The 18,991-nt window shown below is 47.4% G+C and overlaps 2 protein-coding genes across 4 annotated transcripts in view; both read left to right on the top strand.

Moving 5' to 3' along the window:
* The first annotated feature begins 293 nt into the window (after positions 1-293).
* On the top strand, positions 294-9,526 carry LOC123391742 (basic salivary proline-rich protein 1-like). The gene is made up of 3 exons (XM_045078982.1): positions 294-346; positions 7,647-8,840; positions 9,019-9,526. The coding sequence occupies exons 1-3, from the start codon at positions 294-296 to the stop codon at positions 9,524-9,526; spliced, it is 1,755 nt and encodes a 584-aa protein (XP_044934917.1).
* Positions 9,527-9,629: 103 nt separating this feature from the next.
* Positions 9,630-18,991, top strand: part of PAQR3 (progestin and adipoQ receptor family member 3) — a 33,374-nt gene continuing 24,012 nt past the window's right edge. For all 3 annotated transcript variants that reach the window (XM_045069056.1, XM_045068724.1, XM_004776298.3), the window contains exons 1-3: positions 9,630-10,025; positions 13,306-13,468; positions 18,065-18,220. In XM_045069056.1, coding sequence (XP_044924991.1) covers positions 9,841-10,025; positions 13,306-13,468; positions 18,065-18,220 — 504 coding nt within the window. In that variant the 5' untranslated portion in view covers positions 9,630-9,840. The remainder of the gene's footprint in view (positions 10,026-13,305; positions 13,469-18,064; positions 18,221-18,991) is intronic.

Below are 18,991 nucleotides of genomic sequence, written 5' to 3'. Positions count from 1 at the left end.
GTCTGAGAGTCAGCACCACATCAGGCTCAGCACGGAGACTACTTAAGATTCCCTTTCTCCCTCTCCCTCTGCCGTGGCGGGGGGGTGGGGGGGGCGTGTGTGTGCCCGCGCGCACGCCTCCCTCTCTTTCTCTCTCTCTCTTTCCCCTTCTTAAAAAAATAGAAAAGTTTCCTAGAAAAGTGATGCTGCAGTAGAGACCTCAAGTGTTAGTGGGAGTGTCCCGGCCCAGAAAGGAGAGAAAGGGTCAAGAGCCTCTAGCAAAGGGAACAACATGTGCAAAGGAGACCGCAGTAATGTGGGGCATTCGGGAAACTCTGCGTAGTTCAGTATCTCATTTGAGTGGTGGGTGAGGCAGCCGAGTGAGACAGGGCTCACTGTAATCCAAACGCAAAGTCTAGGTCAAGCCCTTATTTTAAAGGGCTTGAAGTAAATCCAGTAGGGTATAGCTAGAAACTACAGGTTTGTCTCTCTGCTTGTTTATAGCAACAAATAAGATTTAGGTTTTAAAGGGCACAGGGGAAGAGACTGGAGTGAGTTGAAGATGGGGACCAGAAGGAGCTGGTGAGACACGGCTGAGATTTAAATGACAGCAGTGACGACAGGAATGAAAAGGGGGTGGAACTGAGAGACTCCACAGGGACAGAATCCAGCAGTACACAGCGACTGTCTGAATGTGAGAAGGGAAAATGCGGGAAGATTCTAGCACGCAACTGCAAATGAGTGAAAGTAGGATGCTACCCTCAACCCAGGGCAGACATCCCTATTAATAACTGTACTCTTCACAGCTCAAATCAACTCTCCCAGAAGCCCCTACGTATCTGTGAGGGTCAGCAAGTAAGTTGTAATTATTTTTTACCTCTTACGTTAGCTGACTTCTGAATTTCTAGATGGATGGTGGTACTATCCATAAAAATAGGTGAAACAAGAATTGAAGAGAAAAATTTTGAACTTGTTTTGGTATGTTCCTGAGTCCAATGGTCATGAGAGACAAGTGGAAATATCTAGTAGGAAACTGGATATTGAGGTATGTTGCAAGGGTAGAGATTTGGGTATCAGTACCCATATACGTGGAAATTAAGCCATAGAGTCCAGAAGATTAAAGTCTAATTACAGTGTACAAAGAGTGAAGGAAAAAAGGATCAGGAGCAGAACCCTCAGGAACACGGGTGTTTGAGAGATGGACAAAAGAAGTGACCACAAAAGAGAATGAGATAATATGCTAAGAAATATAAAAAGAAAACCAGGAAAGCATGGTTGCTGACACCAAAGAAGGAGAGAAAGGCAAAGTGGTTAGAAATAAGTGCTGCAGATAAGTCAGAAAAATGAGGATTAAAAAGAACCTGTCGACAGAGACATAAAGACGACGGCAGTGGTGGTCCCATCACAGATTTTGGGTTTTCTGCAATCTTTACAGAAAATGAGAAGAGCTAGAGAGCAAAACAAAAAATACACGAAAAGGTTATAAAAATAAATACATACTATAATATCCCTACAAATCTCAAAACATGAGCAAATCATAAGACTTTGTGTCCTTTTACAGGTATATGTGAAGGAAAAAGCAGAGGGAGGTCACAAGGCACCTGACAGACCGAGAGATATTCATTGGAAAGGATGCAGAACAAATTGACAGCCACAGCTGAGCCCAGGAGGGACTCTGTCCAGCCCAGGGAACATAAGAGGTGTGCGGGATGACACAGAAGGGCTGGGGCATTCTAGCCCTTATGTATGCTTAAGATTGACCCCCCAAGGCTCTCAGCCAGGACAGAGCTCCCACCTATTCTGAGAGAGCTTGCCAAGAGCACAATAGAAATTAAGAAAGACAGATATAACCAGACAAAGAAAAGAAAAGGTTCAGAGAAAAGTGCAAAAGATGAGCTGAGTCAGGAAATGTCAGGGAAAGCTCTCCATTTTTGTATATAGAAACAACCGCAGAGGAAATTCCAAAAAGTTAGGAACACTGTCTAAAACAAGCAGCCCTCTGAAGTTCAGGAAAAATAAATTTGCATAAAAATGAACAATAAAAAATAGAGGTCAAATCCCAAACAAAGTTACTGTAATAAAAAAAAAAAAAAAAAAAGAGAGAGGGGCGCCTGGGTGGCTCAGTGGGTTAAGCGGCTGCCGTCGGCTCGGGTCATGATCTCAGGGTCCTGGGATCGAGCCCCGCATCGGGCTCTCTGCTCAGCAGGGAGCCTGCTTCCTTCTCTCTCTCTCTCTCTGCCTGCCTCTCAGTGTACTTGTAATTTCTCTCTGTCAAATAAATAAATAAAATCTTTAAAAAAAAAGAGAGAGAGAGAGAGAGAGAGAGAGAAGAGGGGCACCTGGGTGGCTCAGTTGCTTAAGTAAGCATCTGCCTTTGGCTCAGGTCATGATCCCAGAGTCCTGGGATGGAGTCCCAGCATCGGGTTCCCTGCACCACACTGAGTCTGTTTCTCCCTCTCCCTCGGCCTCTCTGCCTGCTTGTGCTCTCTTTCTAATATATAAGTAAAAATCACAAAAAGAAAAAGAAAATAAAAAGAGAGGGACAGGAAGAGAGAGAAATCCCTGTAGTGCTGAATTTTAATTGGAAATATCAGTATGAACTCCTATGGTATCTAATCTTTAAATATATCAATGCACCATATTGTAGTCTTGAAACACTATTTTCTACTAAGGAAAACCAAGGCTGTGCTAGATTCCTAGGGCAGCTGTAACAAATTACCACAAACTTTCTGGCTTAAAAGGGTAGAAATGTATTCTTTCATAGTTCTGGAAGCTAGAAGTCTGAAATTGAAGTGTCAGCAGGACCAGACTTCCCATGAAAGTGCTAGGGGAGAATTACTCCTTGTCTCTTCCAAATTTCTGGTTCCTTTAGATCTTCCTTGGTTTCTGGCAGCATAACTACAATCTCTACCTCTGTCTTCACATGGACTTCCCTATGTGTCTGTCTTATCCTCTTCTTTCTCTTACAGGGAAACGTATCACTGGACTGAAGGCCCAACTCAACCCAGAATGATCTCTTCTATCCTTTAATTTAATCACACCTACAAAGATTACTTTTCCAAGTAAGGTCACATTCACAGGATCCAGAAGGACATATCTTTTGAGGAGCCACCACTCACAACACTGGTTTGCCCACTAAAATTCATGTCCACCAGCATACAAAATATGTTCACTCCATGCCAACATCCCCAAAAGTCTCATCCAATTACAGCATCAACTGTAAAAACTCATCTAAATATCATCTGCCAAAAACCCCAAATCTCATCAAAATTAGGTATGAATGAGATATTAGGTATGATCCACCCTGGGACAAAATTCCTCTCCACCTGTAGTTCTGTAAAAGTACAAAACAAATTATCTGTTTCCAAAACACAGTGGTAGAACAGGCACAAGATAGACACTTGCACTGCAAAAGAGAGATGCTGGAAGGACAAAAGGGGTCACCAGTCCCAAGCAAATTCCAAAACCAGAAGAACAAATTCCTTTAGGTTTCAAGGCCTGAAAAGAATCCTCTATGGCCCAATGCTAAGCCTCTGAGCATATGATGGGAACTTACCAGGCTCTGTGCCATTGGGGCCCTGCCCTTGGAGATATTCTTCCTTTTTCTCAAAATATAACACATGGGGGCATCTGGGTGGCTCAGTGGGTTAGGCCTCTGCCTTCGGCTCAGGTCATGATCTCGGGGTCTTGGGATCGAGCCCCACATTGGGCTCTCTGCTCAGCATGGAGCCTGCTTTCCCCTGCTCTGCCTGCCTCTGCCTACTTGTGATCTCTCGCTCTCTGTCAAATAAATAAATAAAATCTTAAAAAAAAAAAAAAAAGATAAAACATGTTTGCAGCCAAGTAACTCTACTGGGCAGTTTCCTACCTGTAGGATCTTGGAAGTCCAAAAGCCTTCCCTCATTTTGTCTCTCTCTGTGCCCTCCAGTCCAAGCTGCCAGTGTTTCTGCTAATGTTACATTTTCAAATGTAGCCCCTGTGGGTCCTGGTGGGCCACCTATCTATGTCACGGAGGTCTATTCCATTAGACAAGAGAGGTCTCACAGATGTTTCCTGGATGATCCCATCTCTCTGCTCCTGGTTTCTGCTGAGTTGATTGAGTAAATCCACAAGTCACAAGCCTAATTTTTTATTTTTTATTTTTTTTTTTTTAAGCAAAAGGCTGCCTGGCTACATCCCTGACCCTCTCTCTAGAATATATTTTTCCAACAATGAACTTTCTCATTTTGGTATCCTTGTGACCTAGATTTGGGAGAACCTCCCCAAATCATCAGGGGCTTGAATCTTTTTTGCTTAACAGCTCCTTTCTTCCATTCATCTCCTTCCTTCACATTTTAAGCAACAATGAGAAACCAGGTTGGTCCTCTAACACTTCACATGCCTTCTTCTGGACCTCTGTCTGTACATGTTCATCCTCTGGGCCTGCATGTTTAAAATCCTCCTCTCCCTTCTCTCATAAAGACACAGTCATTGAATTTAAGGTCCTGGAGATCTTAAGCTTAACTGCATGCGCAAAGGTCCTATTTCCAAGTAAAGTCACATTCAGAGGTACCAACAGTTAAGACTTGAATACATCTCTTGAAGGCTACAATTGATCCCTGTGCAAGGGCTTTCTGGGGAAATGACTGATTACAAATCTAGAGAAGTAAATTCACAAATCCACATGATGATCCAGGACCATCTTGACACACCAGAAAGAAAGAAGCTATTAAGACTACTACAGTCACACCATAAGGACTGAGGAGCCAAATCTGCAAAGGTTCCCACTGATCAAAGATGAAACAATTTGAGTATCGATGAAGAAATGAACCATAATGAATTAAAATGATTAAATACCCTTAAATTCATGGGTTCAAGGTCATGTTTTTAATTAAATTGGTCCTTTTGAAGATAACAGGAATCAACTTGCTCTCTTGAAACCTAGGTAAATAAAATGAAAGAATCAACAATCTCCCTTTGCTTATTTGACCTATAACACTAAGTAACCAAACAGTAGATAAGGAGTATCTCCTTATGAACATTATTCCAGTTAACATACGGAAACAAAGTCACAAAATTTTATCATCACTATTTTGCAAACACCATGAATTAATGGATGTAGGCACTGAACATCAATGATTGATAATATCAAAAAAGAACAAAACCGGACATAGGTGTCTTCAGGTGAAAGAACACCTTACCACCTATAGTCTTGCCAAAAGGATCAAACAGGAATCTGATCGAGCTTCTGGATCTCACTGGCAGTTTGCAGAAAATACAGAGGACAGAGTAACATATGGAACTGTGCCATGGTTCTACAAACAGCAGAATACACACTATGAGAAAATGTATTAGTTCTTTCACAGACAAACTGTAAGTAATGAAAGGAATGAAGGAAAACCTGTACATTTAAAAAAGGATTAAAAGATAGATCACATTTTTTTAAAATGGGCGGACTAAAGCTACAGGTCAAGGGATGTACACTTGGATAAGAAAACATCAAAAAGCCCAAGGGGGTGACTTTTGCCTTTGGTTTTTTGGTTTTTTATTATGTTAGTCACCATAGAGTACATCATTATTTTTAATCTAGTGTACCAAGATTGTTTGAACACCCAGTGCTCCATGCAATACGTGCCCTCCTTAATAACCATCAGCCGACTCATCCACCTCCCCACCCCTCCCCTCTAAAAGCCTCAGTTTGTTTCTGGGAGTCCACAGTCTCTCATGAAAAGTCAGGGTTTGATTATTTTAGAGGAAGGTTAAAGATTGTGATTGGCATGAAGAACATGATATGGATACTAGTGTGACTGGCCATTTTGTTGTGGTATGTTTGTTCCTGTATTTCTATTTTAGAATTAAGAGAGTTTTATTTATTTATTTATTTGTCAAAGAAAAACAGTACAAGTAGGCAGAGCAATAGATAGAGGGAGAAGGAGAAGTAGGCTCCCCGCTGAGCAGAGAGCCCGATGTGGGGCTCAATCCTAGGACCCTGAGACCATGACCTGAGTGGAAAGCAGTTGCCTAACTGACTGGGCCACCCAGGCACTCCTAGAGGTTTCTTTGGTTTTGTTTTTTAAGTGTCCAATGAGTTTAGCATTTCTGGAAAAAGAAGCTTCAATAAAACCGTAGAGCAAAAGTGAGACTGCCGTGAGATAAGGAACAAAAGGAAAGTAAGAAATGGGAACCACCAATGTAGACTGGTGTTGGTAGAAGCGCGGCTGAGAATGGAAGCAGAGAGGGGTGTAAGTTTAAGATGACACAGGGCAAAGAAAGAAGTTTTCTCTTTTCTTTTTGCTCACTTGGTTTATTTTTTTAATAAATTTTCTTAACATATAATGTGTTATTTGTTTCAGGGGTACAGGTCTGTGACTCATCAGTCTTACACAATGCACAGTGCTCCCCATAGCACATGCCCTCCCCAGTGTCCATCACGCAGCCGCCCCATCCCCCCACCCCCACCCCTCCAGCAAACCCTCAGTTTGTTTCCTGAGACTAAGAGTCTCTTATGGTTTGTCTCCCTCTCTGGTTTCATCTTGTTTCATTTTTCTCTCCCTTCTCCTATGATCCTCTGTCTTCTTTCTCAAATTCCTCCTATCAGTGAGATCATTTGGTTTAAAATGAATGAGACTTGAACAGGTTTATGTGCCAAAGGGAGATAAAAAATAAAGAGCGGGACATTGCAGATGCATTTGAGAGAAGGAGAACTGACAGAGCAAAATCCAAGAGGAGACTGAAGGGAATGTGATACCAAAAACAGGTAGCAGGTTGACCCTAAGTAAGAGGCTAAAAGTGGTCATTTCTACTGAGACAATGGAAAGGAAACAAAAATCTGTGGTGATCGTAGAGATGGAGAGCTAACAGCAGAAAGTTGAGGAAATTCCCACTCTCTATTCTCTATTTCCTCTGTGAAACAGGAAAGGGGTTATCTCCTGATACCGGGGGGTGGGGGCATAAAGTATTCAGTGAATGTTTAAAATACCCAAAGTGGTGTTGGAAGTTCCACAGAGACGGAAGATGAATTTGTAGTGATAGCAACCCTTGCCCTTCTGTCATTGTCTTCAGAAACCTGAGTGTAGGATTAAAGAAGATATAGTTAAATTGATGAACTCTCTGTTGTTCACTTGCATTTTCAGATCAGCCTAATGAGGCCGGGGAGATGACATCATTGGTGAGGAACTGCTAAAGGTGATGGGGAAAGGCAGAAAGCAAAATACTAACAGAATGGGGCCGGGGAGGAAAGAACTCTGAGGCTTAAAACACTGAGTGAATAGGGATAAGGGAGAAAAAGCAGATTTAGGAGAAAAGCGAATGAGTTCGTTTTTAGTATTTCAAGTTTCTATGTCCAGTTCTAAATGTGAACCCAGATGCCCAGAAAGGAGATCTGGCCTGAAACTCCAAACGTGAGCAGCTTACCTTAAAGAAAGTATAAACAGTAAAAACAGAATATTTAAAAAAAAAAAAAAAAAAACTGAAGAAAGAATCCTGAGAAACACTGAGGCTTAAAGATCACGTCGAGAAACCGCAGGGGTCACATTTTCTGGGAGGGACCCGCCAGGGAGGAAAGGGGAAAATCCAGGTGCAAGATGTTCCCCGAAGTCCAGAAGGAGAGTCTGGGGGTGCGGAGGGTCAAACGCCGATGCTACTGGGCCTGGGAAAGACGCCTTCACTGCTGTTTTCTTCCCGTCTAGGAAACTGGCGCGTAGCCGGACTCCCTGCGGTGCCCAGGTCGGCAGCCGGGAGTCCCACTCGGCGCCGGGGGGGCTGCAGAGTCGCAGGAAGGACGGAGGAAAGTCAAGGGCAAGAAACGGGGAAAAAAGAAAAAGGAAGCTCACTCCCCCAAACGCTGCACGCTCCGGGCCCGGCCCGGGACCGTCGAGGCTCGCGCACGTGCCGGCACAGGCAGGCGGACGGCCCGAGGACGCGGGGTCCCGGGACCGTCGAGGCTCGCGCACGTGCCGGCACAGGCAGGCGGACCGCCCGAGGACGCGGGGCCCCCGGTCGAGGCTCGCGCACGAGCCGGCACAGGCAGGCGGACGGCCGGAGGACGCGGGGCCCCCGGTCGAGGCTCGCGCACGAGCCGGCACAGGCAGGCGGACGGCCGGAGGACGCGGGGCCCCCGGTCGAGGCTCGCGCACGTGCCGGCACAGGCAGGCGGACGGCCCGAGGACGCGGGGCCCCGGCCCGGCGAGCGCCCCCTCCCCCACCTCGAGTCTCCACATCGGGGACGCGCCTCCCCGCGCAGGGCGCGCGGCCGCCGCTTTCCCAGCGTGTCTCCCCGGAGCCCCGTCGGGGGCAGCTGCTGCCCCCACCTCTCCGCGGGGGCCGGAGCCCGCCGGGGTGCGAGGCCCGCAGCAGGCCGCTCGGGCCGCCGTCGCACCGGCCGCAGGTCCGGAGGCCTCACGGTGCGGCCGCTGCCCGCCGTCCGGGGGGCCTCGCGCCCTTCCGTTCGGGCTCTCCCGTGTCCGACGGGCCCCGCCGCGCGGCCGCCGCTGCCCCGCCGGCAGCCTGAGGAAAGGGGAAAGTCCGCGTCTCGCGCCCGACCGTCCGGTCCGCGGGCCTCACACGGGACTGCCGGCTTCGCCCGTCCGGCCGCTCGCTTCCTCCTTCCGAGCGCCGGGCCCGCGCGAGTGTGGACGAGCGGCAACCGCGGCAGCGACCGGAGGGGCCGACACGGGGCGCAAGCTGTGCGGCCCCCGCGGGAGTCCGCGGCGCACGCGGCTGCGGTGGGGCGGCCGCCCCCTCGGCTCCTCCCGCCGCCGTCCCGCGCGTCTCGGCCTCGGACCGTCTCCGAGCACCTTCCGCTTCCGCCTCAAGCCCCGCACCGCGGCCGCCCCCCGCGCCCAGCCCAGGGCCCAGGAAGGACACGGACGGCGCGGGCGCGGGCGCGGGGGGCTCCGTGGGCTAAGCCGCTGCCTTGGGCTCAGGTCGCGACCTCAGGGTCCTGGGATCGGGCCCCGCGTCGGGCTCTCTGCTCGGCGGGAGCCCGCTTCCTCCTCCCTGGCTGCCCGTCTGTCTGCCGACATGTGATCTGTCACATAAACAAACAAAATCTTAAAAAAGTAAAAAAGAAAGAGACGAGCCCCCGGCGTCCCCGGCTCCCCGGGCGCCTCCGCGACCTGCCCGCCCCGCCCCGGCGCGGCCCGGCTCTGGCCTCGAGCCGTCGACGTCGGCCAGCGCGCACCGCGTCACGTCGGGGAACGCACCGGGACGGCGGCGGGGCTCCTCCGGGGCTGGGCCACACTCCGCCGTGGTGCGGGGCCGTGGTGCGGGGCCGTGGTGCGGGGCCGTGGTGCGGTGGACGGAGCGGCCGCGGCTCGCAGAACCGGTCCGTCGACGCCCCCCGCGGACCCCCACCGTGCAGCCGGGGCGACTCCGCTCTCGCTCCCCGTTCGCTCCCGGCGAGCTCTCTCCTCGGCCCGTGAGGAAAACGCCGCCGGTCCTCGTCCGCACGGCCCCGCGCACTTCTCACCGACCAAGACAGACCCGCGCCTCGGCCTCGCGGGTCGGAAACCACCCGGACGCCCCCGCGCGCGCCTCCGTTCCCGCGTCCCGCAGGCCCCGCCCCTGACCCGCCCCCGGCCCCCCCGCCGGCCCCGCCCCAGCCCCAGCCGGCCCCGCCCAGGAAGAGGCCGAGGGGTGGGGCCGGCCGCGGCGTGCTGACGTCAGAGGAGGCTGCGACGCCGCCGGGTGCGCCGGGGCGCGGACGGCGGGGCCCGGCCGGTGCGATCGCGGAGCGGGGCCTGGGCGGCGGCGGGACCGTAGGACCTCGCGCCGCGTTCCCGGGCTCCGGGGCGGGGGCGGCGGCGACGGCGGCGAAGCCCCCTCCCCGGGGAGGCGGGGCCCGGACGAGCTCCCCGGCGCGGGGGCGGCGGCGCGGGAAGGATGCACCAGAAGCTGCTGAAGAGCGCGCACTACATCGAGCTGGGCAGCTACCAGTACTGGCCGGTCCTGGTGCCCCGCGGCATCCGCCTCTACACCTACGAGCAGATCCCCGTGTCGCTCAAGGACAACCCGTACATCACCGACGGCTACCGGGCCTACCTGCCCTCCAGGCTGTGTATCAAAAGGTACGGGGTCGCCGCCGCCGCCGCGGGGGGCGCGCCGCGGGGGGCGCCGGGGCGCTCCTCCCCACCCGCCCCTTGGTCGGGGGTCCCTGCGCCGCCCCGAGCCGGGCGTTCCCACCCGGCCCGTCCCTGCCATTCCTTCCCCCGCGTCTCCCCTCTCGTCCCCGGTCTTCTTCCCCCGCCCGGTGCTTGGCCCAGGAGCACGAGTGACAGTTAGCAGGGCTTTCGTCGCCGGCGCAGCGGTCCCCCCTGCGGCGCTCCGCCGCCCGTTCCGCGTTTGCTGCCGCTGGGAGCCCCCCCGCCCCCCCATCCCCCGCCGACGACGGCCGGTGGTCCTTGCCCGGCGCACACCCAAGCTTTGTCTGTCTGTAGATGAGCCCTGCGGAAATTCCGGTGGTTTCGGCCCAATGTGACGTGTGATAGGAAATTGTATTAATATAATAGGACACAGGTCACGGTGCCATAGGCATATGCGTGAATATGTATGTACACGCGTGCGTGCGTGCGTGTGTGTGTGTGTGCAGGTAGATGGACAGATGTCTCAGAGCAGCCCTGATTCATTCATTCTGCAGGTACTGGGAGCCCCTCCCAGGTCCCAGACCCTGTACCAGGCCATGCCCAGAACAGCAGTTAGTGCCCTGTTCTTGTGAAACTACTAAGGTTTGGTCCGAGTGACACACATTTCAGAGTGATCACTCTCTTGCATAATAACCGCTGTGGAAAACGCTGTGTAGGGAAAGGACGGAGCAGAGAGAAGCTGTCACCGACACCGACACCACCCTGCACCGGAGCACCCTAGAAGCACCTCTGAGAAAGGAATCTCTTGATCATCTAAACCTTTAAAACCTTGAGTCCCTTGAGTGCCTGGATTTTAAAAAAACAAAACCAAAAAAATCAGTGTTCTGGTTGTTAGACTAGATTTATGTTAAAACTCACTATATATACTTAAATACAGAGCCGCACTTTAAGGGAATGAAGGAACAGGTATCGGTGAGTTGTAGGATGTGGTAGTGACACACTGTGCTGGCATGTGGGCTGTTGAGTTGCTCCGGAGGCAGTTCCGCATCTGATTCTTGGTCTTCTTTTCAGCAAGGGCTTTCCCCAGATCTTTCCGCCCTGCCTTGAAAGTGTTTTGGACTCATCGCCACAAGGTGACATCACATTCCGCCCATCCCTACTCCGTGGATGGCCCACAGGCCTTCACAATTTGAATCCTAAGTACTATTTGCCTCCCCAGTGTCTCCTTTGCATAAGTTATTATACAAGAAACCAGAGCCGGGCCCTGCTATGCCGGTGAAGTTCACAAGGACACAGCAGGTCGTGAATGCCCTTAAGTATTTTATTACCATGCAGCAGTCGTCCTCTGGATTCTGGTACGAGGGTCCAAATCTCATGGATTGAGAAGTGAAATATGTGTAATGCTCTGGTCTTGGGCTGCGGAGTCAAAAAGCCCCGATCTGCCACTTTACCATTTCAGGACCTTGAACAAGGGCTGACCTCTCTGAATCTTACTTTACCCTTTTGTGAAAACGAGGGTAATCACAATTCGTGCTTCAAAAAGCAGTAAGGATTAAATGAGATTATGTATATAAAATGCTACACAGGGCATGACCCCTAACAGGCACTCAATTAATGGTGACTTGTTACCACCCTAATTACTGATGTTGAAGCTGAACAGAGAAGCAGAACTTCTCACAGAGTAAGAGTAGATTCTCCACAGGCAGGATTCTAGCAAGTGCTCTTCCCACCAGCTTGGTCTTGGCCAAGCTCAGCTTTTGCCCTCTCTTAGCTGTCAGAGTGACCAGGACAGATTTTGGATGTAAGGAGAGGTTTTGCATGTCACAACTGTTCTGCCAGCACGCTGTTAGTTGGAAGGAGCGTGCCAAGGTTCTGCCTGTCGGTTCAGTCAGTCAGGTCTCGCCGAGTTTCACAAAGTGAGAAGTTCTGAGGCAGAGGCCGAGCAGAGTGCTGACCATCGATGTAGTCCTGTAGTTATACCCTCCGTCACACCCCTGCATCTCACCCTGCCCCGGTGTAAGTAGTCCTTACGCTCGATGCTTGTACAGGATAAAGCCCAAAACTCATGATAAAAAGATTCATCTTATTCTTGATGATCGTTTGCTAGTGTGAGACCCTGTTATGTTTATGGTGTATAAAAACGGGAAAGTGAGAACCATGGTGATTCCTACAAATTCATTAGGTTAGAGTGATACATCGATGCTTATTAATAAGGAATGTGAACCAGCAAATGTCAAAGACCTTAATTCAAACAAAAAGATTAGATTTCACAAGAGAAATGCAAGAGAATTTTAAACAATAAATCATCAGTTGTGTTCTGTCTATAGTTAGAGAAACATTTCACAAAGTGAAGGAGCTAGAAGGGACTTGGAGCAGCATCTCATTCACCTCCCTTGTTTTATAATTGAAGAAGCGGAAGCCAGAGAAGTTAGGTGACTTATGATCGCAGAGCTACTTTGTAGCAGAGGGTGAGAGTTGAGGGAGGGGCAGTGAGTCTCTGGACTCCTGGCTGCTGCGGTCCAGTCTCCAGCACCCTGTGCTGCTAAGACTGCTCAGACCAGCTGGGCATTCAGTGAGCAAACGGTACCAATACTCAAGGTAACCTGTTGTTCCTAAAAAGGAGAAACTCATGCCACCTAGGAACTGGTTTGGTTTCACACAACCACAGCAAAGCTGTTCCAGCACGCCTATTGTAAGAGCCTTTCCAATGGAACAGTTTGTATTTATTCTGCTTCTCTCACGTCTGTTTAGCTTTGCGTTCGCCTGTAATGTGTGCTGAAAGGTATTTTAAGTTTGTGGCTAACCTTATACTTAGCAGGTTTTCAGGTACCTGTGTTTGAACATGAAAGTATGGTAGCGAACATCCAGTTTGAATCCGCACGTTCATTTCTGTAGACACCTAGCGTCCGATCTGAGCCAAGTACTCTGCAGGGGACAGGGGTGTCATAAAGACGGCCGGTGCCAGCCGTAGGGAGAAGATGGGCTGGAGGGTGAGATGGGGTCCGACATCAGTACCTCAGGGGAGGAAGGAAGTGGTGACTATGATAATAGAGGTGAGCCCCAAAAAGCTCCAAGACCTCAGGACTGGTGGAGACGCGGAAGAACATAAACTAAACGAGAAATCCTATTTACAGAGGCAGAGACACAGTTAAGGGCTTCAGTAGCGAGTGTTGGCTAACTGCCCCCAAAACTGTCCCTAGCCTTCTAGATGCTGATGGTGAGCAAGCCAGTACGAATCTGAGATGCACGTCTGTTTGTTTTCCAGTTTGTTTATTTTATCGAATGAGACCGTAAACATCTGGAGTCATTTGCTGGGCTTTTTCCTCTTCTTTACTCTGGGAATATATGACATGACGTCAGTGTTACCTTCGGCAAGCGCGTCCAGAGAAGATTTCGTAATTTGTTCCATTTGTCTTTTCTGCTTCCAGGTAAGTCATTTCAGAAACATTATTACTGGTAAAGAGCAAAGAGGCTTGGGCAGGTGATCTTACAGCACAGCCAGCCCCCAGAATAGCACATAGGCTAGCTCACTCATTTCCATCATACAAGCAGCAGAAGTGTTTTTATGAGAGTATATTTGGGCTTTACTGTTAGAGTATACTTGAAATGCAGTAAATTTTAAAGATTGAGATAATGCCTTTCCTTTTCTCCTTCCCTTTTTTGAGATTTCTGTTTTAAGACTAATAATGGGATAGGAACTTCTGTACTCTATTTTCTGGCTGAGATAGAACACTAGTTACTGCTTAAAACTTTTTTCAGAAGATTTCCCATCTTGTTCTTATTTATATGTCTGTGATTTCTTATTTGTCTTAGTTTTATCTTTAAATTTAATAAATTTATGTAATTTATATGCATATATAAATGTATCTGTCTTAATTTGAATGTCTTATTTTGCTGGTAGTGATCTTTTCTTTTGCTTTAGTGTTCATTTCCTTTGGTCTTTTTATGCTTGCCTGGCTTCAAATACTTTCAGTTTCTCCTTTCTTTCCTTTTATATTTGTTAGTTCCCTAGCACTTACAGTTTTCTTCAAGGATTGGTAAAATTCCTTTAAAAGTTATATAGAATAGTTTTAAAAACAATTCTAAAGAAGAAAACAAATGTGGGCTGAAATCCTGCTGACATTTTTTAAATTAAAAAAAAAAAATGAAGCGAGTACAGAAAACATACACATTAAAAGCTGTCACCCCCTCCCTGCTTCCTGCAAGTGCAGGCCAGCGCCCCCTGCAGTGAACCCGTGGCTCCCGTGGCAAGGTGCTTCTGTACCAGACTGCCCCTGCTCAGATGTTGCTTTTGTGAGAGGTCATTTAATTTCAGACCATCATTCAACTCAAGTTCACACTTCGGAGTTAAAAGACTAAGAACACATTGGGAACACCACCCTTCCCCTTTTTTCCTAATTCTAGTTTTTAGAATGATATGTTGAATTTCGTTGAGGGAAAGAATACTCTTGTATCTTCGTTATTATTATTATTTGATTATTTACACGTATAAGTATACGCACTTTGTCCACATTGTAGCCTAAACCTCTCTTAGATGCCATCTCTGGTTTTAAAATGGAAATCAATCAATTTCTTTACACTTTAATTTTTAGATGTATCTTACAGACTAAGATGCTCTTAGTAACCATTAATAAGCAAAACTGCTTTATACTCTCCTGTTACTATATGAGTAGGATCTCCTTGGAAAGTCCCACGTGTTCCTCTACCCCCGGGCCTGCGCTTTATTCCATTACCACCCAGCCACGACTGACATGAGTTCAAGGAAAGCATATTAAGCTTCATACTGGTTTAAGAAAACAATGCATTGCACAACTGAAAAACAAATAATTACAACTGCCAATGAAGAAAAACCCAAAATATGTTACAGCGACTTGCTCAGGATTATTCAGCAGGACGGTAAAATAGTGCAGTGATCTTTGTTACACTGCAGAAGTTGCTAAAGGCAGCAAGATACTAAAGACAGATTTTCCCAACTGAAAGCTGCCATCTCCATTATTTTTATTTTATTAAATTTATAACCTGTTGACTCAGTTTTCTCCAATTCTTAGAGTCAGCAGGCGGCATGGTAAACCACAAATTAAGATTGATTGACATTTAGGGGCTCCTGAGCGGCTCAGTCAGTTAAGCGTCCGACTTTTGAAGACTGCTCAGGTCATGACCTCCTGGTCTTAGCACCGAGCCCCATGTTGGGCATCTGCTCCTGGTGTGGAGCCTGCTTAGGATTCTCTCTCTCTCCCTCTCCTTCTCTCTCTCCCCTCGCTCTCTCTAAATAAATAAATGTAAAAAATAAATGCAAATAATTGATTTACATTTAATTTTAATTTAAAAGACTTAATATTTTTTTTCTCTTTCACTTCTACCATTTTATTATATGCTTAGTACCTTCCCACGAACCAGATTTAATAGAGTACATCCTGAATAGTAGAATGAAATTTCAGGGGCTTTGAACTTTCCCAGAGGTCTTTCTGACTTAGGCCCTGAGTAGAACCCAGGAATGCCTTTCCCTAGATTCAGTTCATTTGCATTAAGTTCCATAATCTACAGCTAGGCATTAAGCTAGGCGTCATGCATGTAGAGCTGAGCAAAACCAGCCTGTCCTAGCGACTGAGTCACTTAGGTAGGAGGGCGGGAGGGAGAGTGAGGCAGGGACTTAAGCAGATAAGAGTAGTTTGTGTAAAGGCCCGGAAGCAAGAGACTGTCCAACAGTTTCTGGACTGGTGGGGGCTGGCCTTTGTGGTCGGCTCGTGGGAGACTGAAGAAAGTTGAGGCTGGAGGGAGGAAGGAGCCCGAGAGTACTTGGAAAGTATTTGGTGATCGTGCCAAGGAGATTAGACGTAGGATGTCGCCCTCCAGTCATCTCTCTGCCTTGATGGAGTGAGATAGTCCACAGAAGGAAAGTTTCCAGAAAACTTTGTCTAAATTCAGTTTGCCAGATCATTTTTCAGTTTTTTTTGTTTTTAAGGAATTCTGATAATAACACATTTCTTTGAAAATGGATTTCTTTTAATTTTTAGAACAGATACTAAATATAGGTTTACTTTTTAAAAACTCAGTGCTCTCTGTTAATACTATGTATTTTAATTTCCTTTTAAAAAGTGTAACTTTTCTCCTTATTTTCCTTTTCACAATGAAATTAGCCTTATTGTTGTTTCTTACTATTACTTTAAAATATACTCACGTCGGAATTCAAACAAAACAGTGTATGCAGAAAAGTAAAAGCCATTCCGCTTTGCAGAGGTAGCCATATTCGGCATTTGTGTAGGCACAGCTGCCTCCCATCTACCTGCCTACCTATTTCTGAGCTCTGATCATCTCTGCTTGCTTTTTTGGGTCACTCAGCATTGTGACAATGAGATCTTTCCTTGTCAACAAGAATACACACCGTGGTGTCCTCTAGACTTAACGGTGTTTAATCTCAAGGGTAATCTGAGAAAACAATAACCAAACTTCCGAGAGCTGTGTTTCATTGGGTCAGGAACTCGGATCTGTGGCTTCCTAGCCTAAGCCACAGACTGATGAAGGCTTCCGACTGTGGATGAAGAAATGACATTGTGGCTAAGTACGTTGTTTTGAGTATTGATATCGGAGCTGTGGAGCCTGATTAGGTTTGTTTAATGACCAGACTATAGACTGGCTAGCTGACCATTTTTCTACCTGAGCAGCTGCTTACAAAACATTTATTTGATCTACTTCCTATCATTTCTGCTTCATATTGCCGCCCCCCTGCCGTCACTGGCTGAGTAGGCTCTTGTCGTCGCTCTCTGGGGCTTCTCTGGCTACTCCTGGAACCTCCCATCTCAGCCTTTCTGGAAGGCGGTACTTAAATCTTCAATAGGATCACACTTTGTCCATAATATTGACGCTAAAACTCTGTCACAATTGTATTTTGAGGGGCCACACGACATTCCTTAATGGTTCTGTGTCTCTCAACTCTGCTTTTCCTGTGGCCCCTCCAGCACACACGGGACGTCTGTGTTTGTATTTATTCTAGATGACGGCTGCCACGGCCTTGCAGGATCCCGCTCCGGTGGCAGCCCTTCTGTGAAGCTCTTCTCCCCGCCACGTCCCCCACCAAACAAGTGCACACACAGCCACAGACCCGGGCCCCTCCCTGCTGGGCTCCCTCACTGTGACTTGTGGAGCGCCGCTCGTTTGTCCGCTTGTTTCCCGAAAACCTTTCTGGCAGTAGAGGTCTCCTCCTCGTATCCGCAGGGCCCGCCTCACGGCACGTGTTGAATGGCTGGAGGGAGTTCGGCCGTGGAAACCTGATCAATCTTCAGAGCAGCTGCTCCAGTCAGACTGGCTTTGCTCTCAATTTGGCAACCTAAAAAGTCAGCATAAGTCAGTTATTTTTTTCTTGGACACAACAAAGCTGTGCATAACTTACATCCCAAAAGTAAACTGTAGTGAATGAAATTTCATATGGACACGGGAAGTCTTAAGCGTAAAAAGCAAAATTGTAGAACGGAATGTATTATATGATTCCATTTGATTAAAAAGTGTACAGCGTGTGTTTGAATGTGTGGCCTTGTAGATCGTAGGTGTTCGATACCTTCGACGAAGATATCTGGGACACGTAACATGTTATCAGGAGCTGCTGCTGGGGAGCAGCTAAGTGGGAGGACCTTATGGTTTTAAATCACACAATCTGATGTCCTTTGATCTACTAGTGGGTGCTTTTTAAAAAGGAAACTCATTCGTGAATCCAAATAAGCTTCCAAATATTTTAAAAACATTGACATTATATCATTTTCCCACTGCTGTGCTACTTATTTAAAATTTCATGTTGTAAAACAGCTACCATTTTACATTTCTTTATTACTGTCAGCCTCATTTTACCCATAAGGAAGCTGAGACCTCGAAAAATGACATGGTTGGCCTTATGGCACAAAGCCAGAATCCAGGTTCAAGTTTGTTTGGCCAGAAAGTCTGGACTTGACCTAACCACTTCACTGAACATCACACATGAGTTGCTTTCATTCCTTTTTGTTTCAGTTCGCTAAGTTTTGTTTTATTGTCCATAGGTCTGTATGCTTTGCTCTGTGGGCTATCATCTTTTTTCCTGCCATCGATCAGAAAAGACCTGTCGAAGATGGATGGCATTAGATTATGCAGGAATTTCTATTGGAATACTGGGATGCTACGTCTCTGGAGTGTTCTATGCATTTTATTGTAATAACGTAAGTAACTTAAAACATTTTACATTCTACTTTTCTGGTAGGTCTTCTATTTTCTTGCCATGGTTCCTTTGAACTTCTGAATAAATACATAATTAACTTATAGAAGAAATATGAGTCTTATATATGTATAAACTCATTTTTAGAAGGTCCCTGTGATCTCTAATATCTATTACTAGATCCAAACTCATTTTACTGATTTTCCATTGAAATATATATTTAAAGATTATTTCTGAAAATGGATGTAAACAGTAAGTTATTAATGTTTCCACTAAATCCCTGTAACTACATGATTCTTCAGATGCACATTACATGTCTTTTATGTGTATAGAGCTGAAGTTAGTGCTTGATAAAATTATGAAGCTGCCTGCTGCTTTCCATTTTCTCTGATCCTTTAGTCCTCTCTCAGTGAAAAAAATAAAGGGTTTGTCTGCGAGCGTGTCGACTAAGTTCTTTGTAAAAAATACGTTTTCCTTTCTTTAGTCTTATATTTGGAGGTAAGTATGGAGATAGACCAGCTGGGTGATGAGTGACTTAAATAGGTGTCTCTTCTGAGTTAGAGATCAACTCTGCTTTTGATTCTGATGTCACAAAAGTTACTTGTTGCCCTGTGCAAAGCAGCATTTGAAACACTGCTTTCGGATTAAGTTGGCCCAGTGAACAGGAATGTAACCCTGTCCCATCACCTCATGTCCCCGCCAAGGGGGTAAACAGTCTTCCCCTGGGCCCGGTACTTCCGAAGGCCTCCCATTCCGGAAGCCCTCAGCAGCTCTG

This window comes from Mustela putorius, unplaced genomic scaffold, assembly GCF_011764305.1.
Source record: "Mustela putorius furo isolate JIRA1106 unplaced genomic scaffold, ASM1176430v1.1 tig00000040_pilon_pilon_pilon, whole genome shotgun sequence".
Taxonomy (NCBI): domain Eukaryota; kingdom Metazoa; phylum Chordata; class Mammalia; order Carnivora; family Mustelidae; genus Mustela; species Mustela putorius.
The sequence above is the reverse complement of the archived record's forward strand: the minus strand, read 5'-3'. Positions and strand labels throughout refer to the sequence as shown.